A 19,493-nucleotide genomic window follows, 5' to 3' on the forward strand; every position below is an offset into this window, starting at 1 on the left:
CCTCCACACCCTCCACAGAGTTGTTGAGTGAGGCGTTCCAGATCTATCCTCCCCAGCTGAACGTGGCGCGGAGCCTCCTGTCACAGGTCTGCTCCATAGCTGACTCGGGCAGCCAGAGTCTGGACCTGGGACGCTTCTGCAAAGTGGACTTCCTAGTGCTGGTGCCACCCTCCCATGTACTGGTGCACCAGACCGCACAGCGCATCCGACAATCAGGTACCTACCGTATGCATACTGCAGCAAGAGAAAGTACACAGTAGAATTTCCATTTCTATGCTCTACAGCAGGGGTCTTCAACAGGGGGTCGGGGACCTCTAGGGGGTCCTCAGAGTTACGACAGGGGGGGCAGCCAAATCTTTGTGTGATATGATCATGTTTTTTACATTACATTGAACACTAGCATCCCTATTCTGAGTGGAACATTAGCCAAAAACAGCAGTTGTAAGCTTGTAGATCGTCTATTTTTGGCAAAGAGGTTTGTAGAGGGAAAAGAAAAGCAGACCAAGTATTTGACGTTTCAAGTGGTTAAATGTCTGAAAATACACATTACTCCAACATGATGACAGTGCTGTCAAACACGTCTAAGCTGTCTAGTAAGAAATCTATGAACATAACACAATTTTATACAATGTGTAGTGGGGGTCCCTGCTTCATCTCTCTCTCAGCTAAGGAGCCCTTAGCTGCCTTTAAAACGTTGAAGACCCCCTGCTCTACAGTTAAATTATCTCGTCAATTAAACCATTCCTCCATCATTGTGTGTGTTATGCAGGCGTGCTGGTGGACCTAGGGGTGGAGGATGCCTCCACGGCCCACCAGAAATCAGACAAGTACGTGGTGCGTCTGGACGGGGACGTGCACGTAAAGATGGAGGCCTTCATGAGGAAAGTCAAACAGAACCCTTACACGTTGTTCGTCCTCATCCACGACAACTCGCACGTCGACCTCACCAGGTAAGAAACGCCAACAACGGGAATTACAGCTCTCTGTGTTTGTGTAACGCAGGGGTTCTCTAACCTTTTTAGGCCGTTACCCCCAAAATGAACATATTTGAACTGGGGACCCCCACCCTGACAAGCACTTGGAATTTACATGCTCACAATGCCTCGCAACGTGAGGCGTTGTGAGCATTTAGATCGGCTATTTTCACAATGTTCGCCTCTAGCTTACTTAATATTTGACAGTTTTGCCAGTTTGGTCTTGAAAGTCCTTAAATTGTCACTTTAGAAATATGCAGATACCCTATATACACTTATACTGACTCTGTGTTGGTTTGTTTACCGTTGAGTGAGGGAAAGAAAATTACATTAAGCTAATCATCTGGGGACCCCACAAAATAATTTAGGGACCCCACTTGGGGTCCTGACCCCAAGTTTGAGAACCACTGGTGTAACGTGAAGCCTTTCAATGCGAGCTGTTGTGGCTACGAGTCTGGCCTTGTCCTTTGTGTTTTTGTTTTTTGTTTTAAGGAACGGTGCAGACTGTTTTAAATAACAAGGAAATTATATATCAACTCCCATGGACATGAATTCTGCATTCTAGACTACACTTATAGATCTTTCTCTATTTGTATAATTTTTTTGTTTTGTGTTGAAACATGTCCTTGTGAGACACCCACCAAGCCAGATGCCTTTATATGCAAACCTCCTTGGCCTTTACAGGACAACATTGTTTTTTACAACAAGGGTTCACGTTTTAGATTGTAATTTGAGAAAAGATGAATGTTAAAATGTTTTCATTTACTTCTTTCTATTGTTTTAGCGATTTAATGACCTTGATTTCAGTGGGTGGGGGCATGTACAAGTGGCTAAATATGTCTTTTTAGACACAACAAGCTGTCTCTTTCTTTACAGTAATACTACTAGCTCCCATAAGTCACATCTGCCCATGAAAGATTGTGGTGCATCTTGGGAATGGGTTTATTGTGTCTAAAAAGACATATTTAGCCACTTGCACGCATTCCCCCAACCACTGGAATCAAGTCATTAAAATTGCTAAAACAATAAAAAGGAGTAAATGAAAACATTTTAACACACATCTTTTCTTTTCTCTAATTACAATCTAAAATATGAAACTCAATAAAAATGTGATTATTAAAAAAAGAAAAAGTAGACCTTGAAATGTGAAAGTTTGAGAAACACTGGTTTAAGCGGTTAAAACCATTCCCCACTGCAATTTGTCTTCGCATTACTTCCTCACATTGTTCATTTGGGATGTTGAGCTTTGCACGTGCAGTCACATGTAAGATACTGTAACTGGACCTAACTTCATGACTTTGACCGTGCTCTCTCTGTCCGTCCACACAGTGCTCTGTCTGGCTCGGTGTGTCACGGGGAGCTGCAGGGCCTGGCTGACAGGGTGGTGAACTGCCAGGAGGTCCTGGAGGCCGTCAATCTGCTGGTGCTGCAGGTCAGCTGCTTCCCCTTCACCCTGCAGACCAGACAGTCACGCATCACTGTCCATAATGAAGTTCACTGGCCCTCCAGCTACAGCATGGTGAGTCTCTTTGAAGTGGTCTGTGTGTGTGTGTGTGTGTGTGTGTGTGTGTGTGTGTGTGTGTGTGTGTGTGTGTGTGTGTGTGTGTGTGTGTGTGTGTGTGTGTGTGTGTGTGTGTGTGTGTGTGTGTGTGTGTGTGTGTGTGTGTGTGTGTGTGTGTGTGCGCGCATCAGCTGTGGTCTAGTTACGCCCCCTAGAGGAGAAAAGGTGGAATTACATAGAGAGATGTCTTTTATAACAGGGGTTCTCAACCTTATAACAGGGGTTCTCAACCTTTTCAGGCTGCGACCCCCAAAATAATCATAATTGAACTGGGGACCCCCCAACCCTGATGAGCCCTAAGAGTTGAGTGTCGCGCTGCGAGCTTTTACTTTTTTTTTATTTTTTGAAAAGTCGTGAAAATGTGTGCAAATCTATATGTATTTTTTAAGCAAACTTTGTAACTCAAATTCTGCTTCTGGGGGGGACCCTGGAACAAAAATATTTTTAGATGGGGGTCCGTGGCCAAATACATATCATTCTGGGGGTCGGTCGTTCACATGAAAAAGTTTGAGCACCACTGACATAGAAACATACTTTTCACGATTTTTCAAAAATAGCAGATCTACAAGCTCGCAGCGTGGCACTCTGTGAGCTTGTAGATCTGCTATTTTTCAATAGTTAAAGCATAAAATAATTAGTTCCCAGTCTAAATGGGTTAAGCCCCCTCCCCCTATGAAGAACATTCACGGGGGGCCCGCAGTGAATCCTAGTACCCAGGGCCCAGAATTTGGTGCGACACCCCTGACAGAGTAAATAAAACAAAGCATGTACAACAAACAGACTGGTCTCCATTCTCTTCCAGCAGAGGGAGAAGCCTAACGGTGACTTGCTGTACTTCGGCCTGAGGGACTACAGCAGCTCCCTGCAGTGGGGCGTGGCCAGCCCCATCCTGCGCTGCGACGACGCCTTCGAGAAGATGGTCCGAACGCTCCTGGAAAGGTCGGTGCTGCAGCTGTGGCTCACTGGGAGTCTTGATTCTCCTCCCGCTTTAAATGAGTTTCTTAAACAAGTTGCTTAACCCATTTAGGGTTAGAATTATTGATTTCTTTAACCAGTAAAAAATAGCAGATATACAAGCTCACAGCACAGCACCGAGTGCCGCGCTGCGAGCTTGTAGATCTGCTATTTTTGGAAAAAGTCATGAAAATGTGTGCAAATCTTTGAATATATGTATTTTTAAAGTGAACGTTTGTAACTCAAATGTTGCTTCTGGGGGGTCCCTAATTATTAATTATTACTAATAATTTTGAGATGGGGGACCGTGGCCAAATAAATATCAGTTTGGAGGTCCTTCACATGAAAAAGTTTGAGAACCACTGACATAGTAGTCTCTCAGACTAACTGTGCTCCAGTTAAGTGAAAAGGACCTTTTCTTTGACGATGGCTGGCCAGATTGCTGACATAGAAACATAGGTTTTTCAAAAAGTCTTAGAAGGATTCAAAAGACACTCATAGAATCGGGTCAAAATTCTAATTTTCACGATGTTTCAAAAATAGCAGATCTACTAGCAGATCTAATAGCAGCGCGGCACTCGGTGCCGCGCTGCTATTACTCACAAGCTGTGAGCTTGTATATCTGCTATTTTTCAATAGTTAAAGCATAAAATAATGATACACAATAATGTGTACCCGGTCTGAATGGGATTTATTAAACAAGTTGCTTAAGGGTAAACCATGCCAGCGCTGTGATTAACGACCATCCCCCTCATCCCCACAGGCACCCTCACCTGCACAGCATGGTGATCCGCAGCTACCTGCTGATCCAGCAGTACACGGAGGCCATGATGGCCCTGACCTCCTCCCCGTCGCTGAGGGACCACATCACCCCGGAGACCCTGGCCATGGTGGAGGACCTCATCAGCGCCCCCTGCAGGGAGGGCTCCCACGGCCGGGGACACATGCTGCTGGTGCGCGTGCCCTCGCTGCAGCTGGCCATGCTGGCGCGGGAGCGGCTGGAGGACGTGCGCGACAAGCTGGGCCTCCAGTACTGCTTCGCCGTGCTGCTGGGCAGCCCCGCCACCGAGCTCACGCTGCCCAGGAACTTCACCAGCCGCCTCAGGGTGAGTTTCCGCCTGCCGTCCGGCCCGCCCGGCGCCCTTACAACTCGTTGTTACCAGTGTTCATTGACTAAGACTAAAAGACTACAAGATTTTTATATTTTGTCAATAAGACTAGACTAGACTAAAACTATTTCAGAAGACTAAGACTTATTTGTGTTGTTCAAAAGACTAAGACTAAATCTAAGTCTAAGACTAATGGCTGGTATGTAACTGCAATGAAATTAAAGCCAAATACATCTTTTATGTATGGTTTATTTTGACCAAGTAACAGGAAGTAGAAGACAATGACTTGTTCAGAATTATGTGGTTATTTAGCCCTAAAAGACTTAAGTATTTTGATATTTAGTCGACTAAGACTAGACTAGACTAAAACAATTTCAGAAGACTAAGACAGGACTAAGATGGTGTGTTATTCAAAAGACTAAGACTAAATCAAAATTTGCTGAAAAAATTAACACTGGTCGTTACCATAATAGGGAGGGATATGCACAGGAGATTAAATGTTTTAAGCTGGTGTTTTTTTGTTTTGTTTGCTGTGTCATGCTTCATATGATCGCTGTCGGGCAGAAACTTTGTATCTCCATATTTCAACGTTTATTTTTTCTTCTTGCCGATGTTTTTAAATTAAAGTGAAAGTGGTTGAGAAAAGTATTAACAAGAACTTGAGACTAAATAATAACTCCATTGTAACACTTTTTCCATTTTCTGAAAAACGGAGAAACCTGTTTTCGACATAATAGGTTTCCACCCCGACAGTGACGATATCATAGCGTTGTTAAGACATTGGTGTACTGTAAATCATGTGCGCTGTGCATTGTGTTTTGCTGCAGGCCTGGCGAGGTTGTGACAATGAAGAATGGACCCCACGCACCTATGAGGACTTAGAAGGGCTCCCCTGCATCGTCATCCTCACCGGGAAGGACCCCCTGGGAGAGACCTTCCCAAGGTGCGCTGCTCCCTCCTGTCATCTCTTCGCAATGCATCTTCTGAGAGTTCATCACACACTGCCAGGCTCTTAACTCACTGGTTCTCAACCTGTTCAGGCCATGACCCCCAAAATAATCATATTTGAGCTGGGGACCCCCCCCCCCCCCCCCTCCCTGCACAAGCACTTGGAATTGTAGGAGTTGGCATTACTTTTAGTTTGACTCGATCTATTCCATTGTGAAAATAGCAGATCTACATGTGAGCATGTAGATCTGCTATTTTCACTATTTCTGCCTCTAATATTTGACCAATTTTTGACCAGAGGTACTAAACAGGTCTTTAAAGTCCCTAAATGGTCACTTTAGAAATGTGCAGATACCCTGTATACTCTTATTGCGACCGTAGGTCGCATTTACTATCAAAAGCTCCACCGGCTGTCCGTGCGTCAGTCAGTCACACGTCACACTTTTGCCCTGCTCATATCTCCGCAACCGTTGCCCCGATCCATGCCAGATTTTGCACACACACTCCTTGCCTGCCAAACTACAACCTCCAAGGACCCCCGGAGCTCCAGGGACCCCCAGGTCCCTGGGGGACCCCCAGGTGTAAAAAATGACCAAATGACCACCCCAACGGGGCTGCTCACGGGGAATTCCCGGGGACCACCGACTCCTGGTGCTCCAGAACGGATGCAAAAGTGGTGGCGCCCCCAGTGGAGGACCCCCTGCCACTGCAGCGCACATAAAATGCCGTAACTTGGGCTAGGAGCGACCGGGAGAGCCGGGGGCCGGTACCTATTCGTCCGCCTCGGCGGCGCGGAGACCCCACCCCTCATTTCTCACATGGCCCTCTTCTAGCGCCACCATGAGGCCGATTCTTGCAAAACACATTTTTGGACACTGCTCCTACAATTTTGCCCCTAAAATCACTCAAATCGGTACACAGTATGTCTACACTCATGTCATCAACATGGATCTGTCCCATATAGCGCCACCTTCAGGCCGATTTTTGAAAGCACATTTTTGGACACTGCTCCTCCAATTTTTACCCTATTATCACGAAACTCGCTACACAGTATGTCTACACTCATGTCATCAACATGGATCCCTCCACATTTTTTGGGGACACTGCTCCCTACTCTTTGTGTATACATGTGACCTACGGTCGCTTATCTCCCGGTTAGGGAGTCTTACTAGTACTGTATGTTGGTCTATTTACTGCTGAGTGAGAAAAACAATGTTAACATTTACCTAAACATCTGGGGACCCCCCAAAATAATTTGGGGACCCCTCTGGGGGGTTCCCGACCCACAGGTTGAGAACCACTGTCTTAACTTGCTATTCTGCTGCCCTTCTGCCCCTTTAGGTCTCTAAAGTACTGTGACCTGCGCCTAATCGACTCCAGCTACCTGACACGCACCGCCCTGGAGCAGGAGGTGGGCCTGGCATGCACCTACGTGTCTGCGGGTTTGGTCCAGGAGCCGTCGTCCATTAGCCGCGAGACAGAGGGAGAGAAGGCCACCCACTGTAATGACGGCGATGAGTTGGAGAGGCCACCGAGCAATGGCAGTGCCGCTACCAGAGCCTCCGGTGGGTCCCTGACCTCCCTGAGACATGGCCTCATTATGATTAATCATGTAAACCGTAACGTCCCTATTCTGGAGCGAACATTCAGCAAAAATAGCAGATCTACAAGCTTACAATGCATTGTGGCTTGTTGTAAGTTTGTAAAACAACTATTTTTCGGATTATGGAGATGGGCAAATGTAGACCCAGCTAGACCTCAGTCAACAAAGAGTAAAGGTTTTAAATGGTTAAATAGAATGTTTTCTTGATTCTTTTTACATATCTTTTAGACTATATATGCCAACACCTTTCCTGTTCCTTCTGCTCGTTTGTTCTCTCAGGCTCGTGTGCGGACAACGGCGTCAGCTCCTCGGACGTCGCCGACTCTTTCCAGAAGCCCTCCGGGTCCTCCTGCCCGCCTGAGGGCGGCGTCCTCACCAGAGACGAGGGCACTGCGCCTCAGGGGGTGAAACAGGAGTGCGACTCCCTGGGCAGCAGCCAGCTCCCGCCCAACCCCTCCTCCAGGTCCTCCAGAGCACCTCCCTCGCTCTGCTCCAACTCCTCCGTAGCCTCCTCCTCCTCGTCCTCGTCCTCTTCGTCACCGTGCTCCTCCTCCATGCAGAGGCCCAGCCAATCCACGCAGTGCGGCCGCGGCAGCGCCAAGCCCGAGCGGGTGTGTAATAGATTATATATTATCATGTCTGATTACGTGTGACGTTATTAGAGTAGATCAAATGTTAATTGATTGTTGCGACCGCAGTTTGCAAGTATACTATGAAAACCGACACACCTTGTCCATGTATCTCTGTCACGCTTGAACTACCTTACCACTGACTTGAGTGTTAACGGTACTTCTGTCCTTGATATCATGTTACATAAAGCATAACCACCACCACCACCAAATACATTGTCTTGTCTCCTCATGTTCTCATTGATTATTGACCAACAGGTGTCCGCACGGACGGTCATCCTGTCCCGGGCGGCCTACAACCTCCTGGCCGGGGAGTCGGGCAGTCAGCTGAGCTCCTACTCCCTGCTGCCTCACGCCGACGTGGCCTGGAGCAGCCCCCTGAGGCCCCTGCCCACGCAGCACATGCAGGGGGCGGAGCAGAGCATGTTCTACCGCCAGTGGACGGTGGCCAGGCAGCACCACGCCGACTACGAAGCCACCACCGTGCCTCATCCGAGACGCCTGCTGCTCAGCGGACCCCCACAGGTTAGTGCAGTTGCCCTGTTCTCCCCGTATGGCAGTGGTTCTCAGCCTGTGGGTCGGGACCCCCAGAGGGGTCCCCAAATTATTATTTTCTTTGGGGGGGGGGGGGCCCAGATGATCAACTTAATGTGAAAACTCAACAGTAAACAAACCGATATAAAGTTTAAGTGTATAGAGGGTATCTGCACTTATCTAAAGTGACAATTTAAGGACTTTTTAATACATCTAAATGACAAATTATACATTGGTCAAATTGTCAAATATTAGAGGCTGAAATTGTGAAAATAGCAGATCTACATGCTCACAACGCCTCGCAATGCGAGGCGTTGTGAGCATGTAGATCGGCTATTTTCACAATAGACCCATGTTATACAAAATGTAATACCTCAACTCTCAGTGCTCTTCATGGAGCCAACGTGTTTAATTCAGATGACAATGTGAGTCGCGTAAAAAAACTATTCACAAAGTAAGCCGGAGATTAGTTGGAAAAGGGTGTCCAGTTGAAATGAATACGCGGTGAAAGCTGCAGCGTCACCTGACTGGTATGTTCTTCTGCCCTATAGGTGGGAAAAACAGGGGCCTACCTGCAGTTTCTGCGCATCTTGTTTCGCATGCTCATCAGACTGTTGGAGGTGGACGTGTATGATGAGGAAGAGGTAGAGGAAGGTGAGGATTTGCAAGCAAGCTGTTCATTTTGTTCAATTCAGTTTGACATTCTTACCTATAGACATATACAGTACATATACCACAGCTGAATGGGTATAGAGGCTGCCTGGGAAACAGAAGGTCCCCTGTTGGGTTCCCAGGCCCCAGCTATGTGTCGAGGTGTCCATGAACAAGCCACTTAACCCCTAACTGCTCCCGCCTGAGCACTCAGTATGACCACCTGAACAGCATTCAGCTGGCTGAAGCTGAAATGGATTCCCCCCGTGGGATTAATATGGTCAACATTGCATTACATTACTATAGACCAGGGGTCTTCAACAGGGGTCCGCAACCCCTAGGGCGTCCGCGGGAATATTTTTTAAATTGTCTTTAAATGATTCTGTCTCTTTTAAATAGCTTGTATACATGATTATTGTGCAATTGACAGATTAGTGATAGATTGTTGATATTGGTTCTCAGTTAATGTATAATGTATGTAGTTAAGGTATGTTTGTGAATGGCAGTGGTATGGCCACGTTTTAATAGCATAGTATTGAATGCACAATAACATGGTATGTTTATACACATAAAAACAATTGTATACATAAATACGTGTACAATATAGGTTGTAGCCCCACCCCCACCTTACAAGGTAGGTAGCTCCATCTCCCCATCAGTTTGGGGGTCCCTGGCCTGACAACGTTGAAGACCCTTGCTATAGACAGTAGACACACAGTCACGGTGGGGAATGTTCTTCTCTTTCTCACACTGTTATGCTCTCATTGAAAATCTCCAGAGACGTCGGAGGTTCCGGTTCCAGTTGGCACCCGGTGGCCTGACATCGAGGAAATGCGCAAGATGCCCTTTGACCTCTACCCCCGCGACCCCAAGTTCAGGAAGGCCAGCCCTGTTTACACTGACATGATGCCAACGGGTCTGAAAGGTCAGCAGAACCCTACGACCACAGTCACATTTTAACCACTTGTTGTATAGTACGTCAAATAGAGAAAATAACTGATCTACAAGCTCACAACGCATCATGTTGCGTGGCATTGTGAGAATACATTGAATGAATACATTTTGAGTATTTGAGTATGTTAATACTATACTAAATAATTAGCACATCTGCTGTTGTTGGAGGTAGTGTTCCTACACTTCTATTGGGACATCAGTGTCGGGTAGGACACCTACTGGTTGACAAGTTATACTGCCTGAAGTGTTTAATTGACACGTAGTACGGCCGGAAGTTCATAAATGCAATATGTCTTGGAATAATGCTAGTGGTTTCTCATGTGGCAGACCCGGGATTGAATCTCAGGTAGGATAAAAAAGTCTCTAATTTAGCAAATTGACCCTTTGCTACTTTTGTAATTGTGAGTGTAATTTGCGACTGGAATGTCAGATGTGTTTTTTACTCTCAAAAGTATTCATAGGAATGTGATGAATATGATTGTTATTTGGTATGGAGATGAAAATGATTGTTATTTTGTACGTGCAGATGTTAAAAAAGAAGGAGAGAGCCAAACTTCGATGAAAAGAGAGACCGTGTCTATCCGTCTGAGTAGGTTTGCGGCCCATAATGCCTTTCACCACTGTGAGCAGTGTCACCACTACCGCGAAGCCAGCCCTGCAACACAGGTACGAGCAATACACCCGATTCTCTCCACTGTCTTTTTAGAACAAAATATGTATGTTTTATACCAGTGGTTCTCAAAGTGGATTTCAGGGACTCAATTCAAAGGAGCTTTATTGGCATGAGAAAACATGTGTTTACATTGCCAAAGCAAGTGTCAAAAATAAAATAAAAACAGTTGAAAAGGGGGAACATATATACATTTGGAGGGGGTACATACAGCATTGTGCAAACAGAGCTATGTCGCATTTTGGACTCTCTAGGTTCCTTTATGGGGGTCTAAATTGACCCTTACAAGTCTGTAACTTTAACAGTGTACCCAGTCAAAGATAAGGGGAGACCTTCAGATTTCAAAGTTTGGGAACCACTGTTTTATACAAATATAATATATAAAATACAAATATACACTGTGTTGATAATGTGTGTCTGTGCATGCATTCATGCGCGCGCGTGTGTTACGTTGCAGCTGTCTGAGTGCGCCTTCCATGCCTTCACCTTCTCCTCCTCCATGCTGGGCGAGGAGGTCCAGCTCCACTTCATCATTCCCAAGTCCAAGGAGCAGCACTTTGTCTTCAGTCAGCAGGGCAGCGTCCTGGAGAGCATGAGGCTCCCGCTGGTCTCCAACAAGGTGGGTTCACTGCACCGCTGTAATGGCCTGGACCAGTCACCATAATCGTATCGTGGAGATTTAATTTATCGTGATATTGTCCTCCGTCATACACTGGGGTCAATTCACCTTTTATTTGCCGAGCTGCATATCCGGTACCACTTAAACCCAATCTACTATTTTTTGGCAAATGTTCCACCCCAGGATAATGGATTTTGATTATCACAATAATATCATAAATCGTGATTTATTTTGTCACAATCATCGTGATATGACATTTTCATTTCCTCCCATCCCTATTTGTATGTATTGTATGTATGTATCTCACTCTCTCATCTCTCTCTTTCTCTCTGTCTCCAGGACCCTGGTCTGTTGAAGAGTCCCATCTTCACCCCCACCACAGGGCGCCAGGAGCACGGCCTGCTCAACCTCTTCCATGCCATGGAGGGCGCCAGCCACCTCCACATCCTGGTGGTCAAGCAATACGAGATGCCCCACTACAGGAAGTACTGGGCCAACCACATCCTGCTGGTCCTGCCTGCCATGTTCAACAGCGCTGGAGTCGGTGAGTGCTTTTACTGGGGCTGGATTTCTCATCTTAAAGGAGTAGTTCACCCCCAAAATGACTTTCTTTCTATTGATTACTCACGCCATGGAGACTTGAGTTCAATAATATTTTTAGTTTTTTGTCGCATTCCTAAGACAAAAAATTGATTATAGTAAACTTACGCTGACGGTTTCCCCACCCCCATGAACTACTCCTTTAATCTTGCTCATGTATGTTAAATGAATATTCAGGAAGCCGTTATTTTTTTATTATTATTTCTTATCAACACGTGATCATTTTTATCTATTTATTTATTTAATAATCGACTAAGATGCTTTAATGACTAAATGAATCACTTAACCCTATTATACTTTGTTGTACAATGGTGGTGTATTAAAATAATCAAAATAGCATTGCCATTGCTATTTTCAAGGCATTTAAAATTTAAAACAAATACATTCTAGAAGGAATAACCTATAAATAAAGGTCAACATGCAATTATGTTTTTACTTTTTACATGTCATAATTGATCTGGGGTTTTCTAAAATGAGACTCTATCAGAATCAATAATTCACAATTTGTTGATTAGCTGAAAGACACATTTTGTTAAATAAAGGCCTGGGGAGACTATCAAAGCTTTTAGCCTGCCATAGATTTAAAAGTAGTTCGATACAAACTTCATATCGTCTGGAAGTTAGTTCCAACTATGAGTAGCATAATAAATAAACACTGCCTCATCATGTTGTATTATCTCTGTGAAGTAGTTTGGATAGTTATAGTAGCCTGTGCATCTTACGGTAACTTATCTCATTCTCTCTGTTGATAGTGAGGAATTTATACAAGCCTTTTGTCAACCGTTCACAGCTTATCTTTGGGGTCAGCCATATTTTGTGTTCACCACACTTAACTTGAGATATCACGAGAACCAATGGAAAAGAGCTATTGCGATTGAAAACACTTGGAAGTCAGTAGTGTGACTTGTGAGTTAGCCAATCAGATCGTCAAGCTCTGAACAGACTTGAATAACTATAGGTTACAAGCGTAACCCCGGTTATTTTGTGTATTATAAAGGAGTAGTTCACCCCCAAAACTACCTTTTTTTTCCATCGATTACTCACCCCATGGAGATTTGAATTCATGGCTATATATTATGTATACTGTATATTTGTCACATTCCTGAGGCAATAATTTGATTATCACCACTGGTTCCTGTAGGAAACACAAAGATTCTCCTTTGTGTCTCCTACCAGACACATTAGGGTCTTAATCATTATTATTGACTTAGGAATGCGACAAAAAAAAAAAAAGTCGCGTTGTGAGCTTGTAGATCTGCTATTTTTTTGGCAAATGTTCCGCCCCAGGATATTGGCTTTTGATTATCGCGATAATATCGTAAATCGTGATTTCTTTTGTCCCAATAATCGTGATATGACATTTTCATATCGTCCCATCCCTAAGTTGTATTGAATGTATGTGTGTTGTTTGTAGGAGCTGCTCACTTCATGCATTGAATGTTTGTGTGTTGTTTGTAGGAGCTGCTCACTTCATGCATTGAATGTTTGTGTGTTGTTTGTAGGAGCTGAACTAAAAAGAAAGTTGTACATGTATTCAATATGTGTGTGTTGTTTGACGGAGCTGAACTTAAAGGAACGTTGCTCATGTATTGAATGTGTGTGTGAGGTTTGTAGGAGCTGGACTAAAAGGAAAGTTGCACATGTATTGAATGTGTGTGTGTTGTTTGTAGGAGCTGCTCGCTTCATGATCAAAGAGCTGTCCTACCACAACCTGGAGCTGGAGAGGAACCGCCTGGAGGAGCAGGGCATCAAGAGACAGGATGTGTGGCCTTTCATCGTCATGATGGACGACACCTGTGTGCTGTGGAACGCCCAGCAGCCTCCATGCACCAGGTACGTTGTTTTATTTTAACAACATTCAGAGAGCTCAAATTGTTCATAGAGATTACAATAGCAATGGTCATGCAGTTCAGAGTTAGTCCATATAATGTAGCACTGTTTCCCAAGCAGTGGGCCGGGACCCCTTTGTGGATCGCAGGCAAATTTCCCTTGATTTGTTTGTTTCCTACATATTATTAGCTTTTTTTCTCTCTCACAATAATTGACAAATAAATTAAATAATTCTTTCAGTAATTTCATGAAGATATAAAAAAAGAATCTAAGAAATTACATAAATTAATAAAGTAGTAGTGAAAATAGTCAATCTACAAGCTCACTGCGATGCGCTGTGAGCTTGTAAAGCTGCTATTTTCACTAGTTTGGGTCCCGGGCAAACATCGAATTTCTCTCTTGAGCTAAAAAATTTGGGAAGCACATAGTTTATCCATAGTATTTTTACTTACTGTCTGCCCTGTCCTCCGTTTGGCTTTTACATTCCCACAGTGAGACACCAGAGGGGGGTCCCAGCCTCACCAACGTGTCCCTGAAGACCGTTCTGCAGCACATGGAGGCTACGCCCAAGATCTCCCTGTATGCCGTGTGCGGCACGCGCAAGTGGAGCAGCAGCCTGGCGCGCAGGCCCCCCGCCCAGCCCTTCACCCGCTGCCACCTCCATGACTTTGTTATGCTGAACGTAGACCTGACGCAAAACGTCCAGTACGACCTCAACCGGTGAGTCCTCACTGGAGTGATCAACCCACTCAAGTCATGCATGTAGACCAGGGGTCTTCAACGTTTTCAGACCAAGGAACCCTTAGTTGAGAGAGAGAGATGAAGCGGGGACCCCCACATCCTTTTCATAGATTCCATATAGTTTCATCGTTTGACGGCACAATCGTCAGTGTATTTTGGATTCATGTCAATTTGTGTTTTCAGATATTTAACCACTTGAACTGTCTAAACTTGACCTTTCACTATGTACTTAGTCTGCTCTTTTTCCCCTCTACACCAAACCTCTTTGACGAAAATAGACGATCTACAAGCTCACAACGCCGTTGTGAGCTTGAGGATGCTATTGTGTGTGCTATTTTTGGCTAAAGTTCTCTGAATATGGACACTAGGGTTCAAGTGGTTAATATAAAAAAGGAGAAAATAACTTTCTATCACTCAAAGATTTGGAGGACCCCCTGTAGTAACTCTCCAGTGGTTCTCAAATTGGGGTGCAGGGACTTCCGGGGGGGGGGGGGGGGGGGTTCCTTGAGGGGGTTTCAGAGGTTCCCAAGCCAAAGTTATTCATGGTTAAGAACCAAAGGGACCTTTACATGTCTGTAACTCATTAAGTATAAAAATGCAACCCTTATGGGTGTATTTGGTTCCATTTGTACACTCTCAGAGTCTTAGAGTCCGTGACCTGATGCTTAGTACCAAATTGGGGGTTCTTGAAAAAAAGAAAAAAATTAGAACCTTTGATGTAGGGATGGGACAATAATCGTTATTTTTCACTCTCTGCCAAATCTCTTTGCTAAAAAAGTGTTGCGACGCGTTGTGAGCAATTGTTCCGCCACTCCCTGACATTGTGGCTCTGGCTGTGTTCTTGGTGTTGTGTACTATGAATACAGGTACAGCTGTGAGGAAGTGGACTTCAATCTGAGGGCCAACAGCAGTGGGCTGCTGCTGTGTCGCTTCGACCACTTCAGCCTGATGAAGAAACACATCGCGTTCGGGGGCCACAAGGACTTCCTGGTGAAACCCAAGCTCATGGTGGGTCTTTGTTTATGTTTCCTTCCATAGACCCGCTATTCATTTCAAAACACAGTAGGCGTCTGTGTAATTCGTTCAATGTTTACTTGGCCTTTCCTCAAGATAAATCATATTTCATATGAGTAATGTACTTGCATGTTTGAAGCATAATTAGTGGGCTTGATGTCTGTGTTTGGAGAGAGCCCTCTTATGTTCTTCTCATTATTATTTATTATAACTTTATTTTTATTCTCCTTAAAACTTTTAGCTCTATCTCCATCATACTTTCACCTAGAAGCATAGTTCCAACAAGTTTTTCTTCTTCCGAAAAACATTATGAATTATTTAGGTTTTTGTAGCTGTAATTTCACACTGGAAATCAATGAATGACGCGAAGGTTTGCTTGTTATCGAGCCCTCAATGTTTCTTCAGGAACAGTACCATTCTAGTTAAATAAAACACTGTTGGGGTGCCGGCTGGGACCGGGTCAGTGCCTCGACTTGGTAATCACATGTCCAATCACAATGTTAGGTTCTGGCTGGAGACCTATGTTGTATATCACCCTCTGTGTTTGTCCTCGCTTTCCTGTTTCCTTCACTGTCTTCTCTGAAAAAATGTAATGAAAAATGCATATATAATGAAAATATAATGATAATGATAATAATAATAATGATAATACATTTATCCTCACTTTATATTTGACACAAATCTCTACTACTAGTACTAGTACTACATGAAGGTCAAGAAAATAGATTAAAAATACAAATAAAAACAATGAATTGCAAGAGGCCCCCTACCTAACTACACACACACAGCTAAGGAAAAAGTTTCAAGTTTAAATCACGTTGTCTTGTCTGGTTGCAGGAGATGGAGAACCCGGCCCCCATCAGCCCGTCCCATTACGTGTGTGCACCTGACAGTGAGCAGACGCTCCTGGCCGCGCCGGCCCAGTTCCTGCTGGAGAAGTTCCTCCAGAGCTGCAGCCACAGGCTGTTTCCCAAGGCCGTCAACAACAGAACCAACCCTGTGCTGTGCATCGACAGCTATCTCAACATCGGTCCAGAGGTAGGGGCTGTCTTGGGGTGTATGGATTAGGGCATTCACCAAATATTCGAATATCAAAGTCACTATTCAACGTTGTTCACCAAAGTTCTTTTTTTTTTTTTTTTCTTTAAAAAATATATCGTTTATAAAGCTTGGCTAGTTAGGAAGTCATAAGAATGAGTTGTCAATGCCCCTGGTGGATGAATTTGTTAATGCTCTATACCAGGGGTTCTCAAACCTTTTTAGGCCCTGACCCCCAAAATAAACATATTTGAACTGGGGACCCCCACCCTGACAAGCACTTGGAATTGTAGGTATTACATTTAATGTGACTCGGTTCCGCAGATAAATATTTGCGAGGCGTTGTGAGCATGTAGATCTGCTATTTTCACAATGTTTGCCTCTTGCTTACTTCATATTTGACAGTTTGGCCAGTCCTGTCGAATCTTCGACTATTCGAATACTTTGAGGTTGAATAATTCGAATACTAAAAAAAAATCACTATTCGTGAATGCCCTAATACACGCTTCTTCTAACGTGAAGGGATTGAAAGGTTTACTCTATTACTCACCCCATGAAGCCTGAATAATTCATGGAGATGTTTGTTCGCATCATGCCTCATGTCACGCTCCATATATGGCCAAGATCCCTGGCGTCATCAATATTAAGCTCATATCTGGGAATGCCCATATATGGTTATATTGTGTCAGTCTCATGATAACCAGTATGGTCACATTTTAATTAATTTTGTCCCTTTTATGCCCATATACTGTATAGAGATCCCTGATGTCATCGATATTAAGCCCATATCTGAGAATGCCCATATATGGACATATTGTGTCAGTCTCTGTTGTTTCTGCGTGAGGTCGTTTCTTGCCCTTAGGGCGTCTTACTAGTTTATCGATTTGTACAGGACTTCACAGTGTAGTTATGCCTTTATGTTCTGGATGTGTAAAAAGACTGTGTTTGTGTTTCTGTCAGGTGCCTGTGTGCTACATCAACTCGCGTCCACACTCCACCAACCTGGACCATAAGGGCCTGGTTTTCAGTGGTCTGCTGCTTTATCTCTGTGACTCCTTCGTGGTCTCTGGTCTCCTCAAGAAATTCCACTTCCTCAAAGGTAACTCAAGTCTATTTAACATTCTGCTTGGAACTATCTCTTCCTTTTCTTCCATGTGTCTCCCACCCTCCAGCTGGAGGGTGGGAAACTGACAGGGTGATATCTACCCTATATGTTCAGAAGGTTGCAGAACTAGGAGAAATGGCACATTCCTCGCATGCGTTACACCCTCCTGGTGAAACGTATTAGTTAGGTCAGATGAAAAGAAGCAGCTGGTGACTCCTTGTATATCGGAGGAGACTTGGGGTTGTCTACACCCTCCCAAATGTAGGAGTTACCCGAGTTAAATTGAGTGAAAAAGGGGAACGAAACTAACTAAAGTGAGCAAAGCTGAGCTGCTTGGCTGTGTTTTTGTCCAAGCTTAATTTAACATGAATGCAACAGTACCCATTGTATAGTTCTACAGTTCCATAATACTTTGACTTTTGACCCTGACCATGTCCACAGGTGCCACTCTGTGTGTGATCAGCCAGGACCGAAGCTCCCTGCGTCAGACCATCGTCAGGCTGGAGCTGGAGGACGAGTGGCAGTTCCGCCTGCGGGACGAGTTCCAGACAGCAAACTGCAGTGAGGATCGGCCACTCTTCTTTCTCACTGGCCGCCATGTTTGATCGTAGAATCCTCTGTGAGTGTGTGAGTGTGTCCCCACACTTACCAGCCAGCAATCACAGTTCTTAACAATTTCTACGGGAGACCAGAGAGGATATTGTGGAGTCTGAGGCCCAAGGTGCCCCAACAATGGACACGTGGCCATCGATTGAGGCTCTGGTGACATGGATCTGCACTATCATAGTCCACTACACCTGGCACAGCAAGAGGGGGTAGTGCATTTCTTGAGTTTTGGTTTGGCTTATCAACCAAGCCTGTTTGCAATTGAAAGAGACTTTGCTGTGAAAACGCTACAGCTGACAATGAACGTTTTTTTTGTTGTTGTTTCGTTTCGTTCTGCTGTTGTATTCCTGCAAAAACAGACTATCATCGATAATGTGATGTACATGAAGACTGTACAGTATGTATACTTGGACTGTGACTGCAGTATGTACGATACTGGATATACTTCTATCTCAGGGTTTTAAAGAGAGTACAACCAAGTGCGTTGCAAGGATATACTGACCTTTCTCCTTATTCAGTGCATCGTGCTCATCGGTACCCCGTGCGTTGGTACCCCAGTGTGTGGCTCACCAAAGACATCCTCAGCTGCACCTTGCCTGTATCCCTATGCTTTCCTCATCCGGACAAACTCAGCGAAGCTCATGGATCATACAGAGATCGCTTACTACATCAAAGGAATGTAATGCTCATGGAAGTTGCCCTGTTTTTGGCGTGCCAGTATATTTGGATTTCCCAGCTTCACTTCAAAGGTTTTACACGAGTATCGAATTCCACAATGTCAGCGGGGTTAGAACAACTCGTGGGTATCCGAGCTGCTTCGGTGCAACTACGAATGTCAAGCCACTGCGAGGAACCCCTTCCCTCTCGTGCCTTTGTGTTATTTATATGGCATCAGTTCTCTTTCAGGTGAGAAATCTTACAAGTCTTGATTTTTCTCTCCTGAGGAGGGTCAAAGTTGTGCCCTTGCATATCGTCGTTGTCGAGCGAAAACCTCGTATCTCCATCTCCAAATTTGTAAGTTCTTTCGTAAAGTAAAGCCCTGCTTCACCATACAATGCGGTCGCACAAAAGCAGTGAAAACAGCAGATCTACAAGCACACAACGCCTCGCATCGCGAGGCGTTGTGTGCTTGTAGATCGGCTGTTTTCACTAGCTTAAATCACTTTTAAAATCATACAAATACAAACAAACGCTTTTGGACATACAAGGTTTCCACCAGACAACAACGATATGATTTAGAGAAAAACGGGCGTATGGTTTTCACCTGAAGGATTTCATTACATTTCTGTTACTTTATAAGTATTAGCCAATCAGATGGAGCAGAGCAGGAGTTAAGAGGAGACTAGTCTGACA

General features: G+C 44.6%; 1 protein-coding gene across 7 annotated transcripts in view; it reads left to right on the top strand.

Annotated features, from left to right (window-relative positions):
• The window catches only part of greb1l (GREB1 like retinoic acid receptor coactivator), a 62,294-nt gene extending 43,074 nt beyond the window's left edge, over positions 1–19,220 (top strand). For 5 of the 7 annotated variants that reach the window (XM_080726153.1, XM_080726155.1, XM_080726152.1 and 2 more), the window contains exons 16-35: positions 19–216; positions 770–950; positions 2,304–2,493; positions 3,338–3,474; positions 4,253–4,595; positions 5,426–5,541; positions 6,888–7,111; positions 7,429–7,760; positions 8,037–8,303; positions 8,864–8,966; positions 9,742–9,888; positions 10,444–10,583; positions 11,045–11,206; positions 11,546–11,750; positions 13,477–13,639; positions 14,129–14,356; positions 15,244–15,385; positions 16,229–16,429; positions 17,390–17,528; positions 17,976–19,220. In XM_080726153.1, coding sequence (XP_080582279.1) covers positions 19–216; positions 770–950; positions 2,304–2,493; positions 3,338–3,474; positions 4,253–4,595; positions 5,426–5,541; positions 6,888–7,111; positions 7,429–7,760; positions 8,037–8,303; positions 8,864–8,966; positions 9,742–9,888; positions 10,444–10,583; positions 11,045–11,206; positions 11,546–11,750; positions 13,477–13,639; positions 14,129–14,356; positions 15,244–15,385; positions 16,229–16,429; positions 17,390–17,528; positions 17,976–18,139 — 3,782 coding nt within the window. In that variant the 3' untranslated portion in view covers positions 18,140–19,220. The remainder of the gene's footprint in view (positions 1–18; positions 217–769; positions 951–2,303; positions 2,494–3,337; positions 3,475–4,252; positions 4,596–5,425; positions 5,542–6,887; positions 7,112–7,428; positions 7,761–8,036; positions 8,304–8,863; positions 8,967–9,741; positions 9,889–10,443; positions 10,584–11,044; positions 11,207–11,545; positions 11,751–13,476; positions 13,640–14,128; positions 14,357–15,243; positions 15,386–16,228; positions 16,430–17,389; positions 17,529–17,975) is intronic. The other 2 variants (XM_080726157.1, XM_080726158.1) reach the window with 1 other exon arrangement.
• The last annotated feature ends 273 nt before the right edge of the window (positions 19,221–19,493 follow it).

Source organism: Nannobrachium achirus (genome assembly GCF_963921795.1).
Source record: "Nannobrachium achirus genome assembly, chromosome: 5".
Taxonomy (NCBI): Eukaryota; Metazoa; Chordata; class Actinopteri; order Myctophiformes; family Myctophidae; genus Nannobrachium; species Nannobrachium achirus.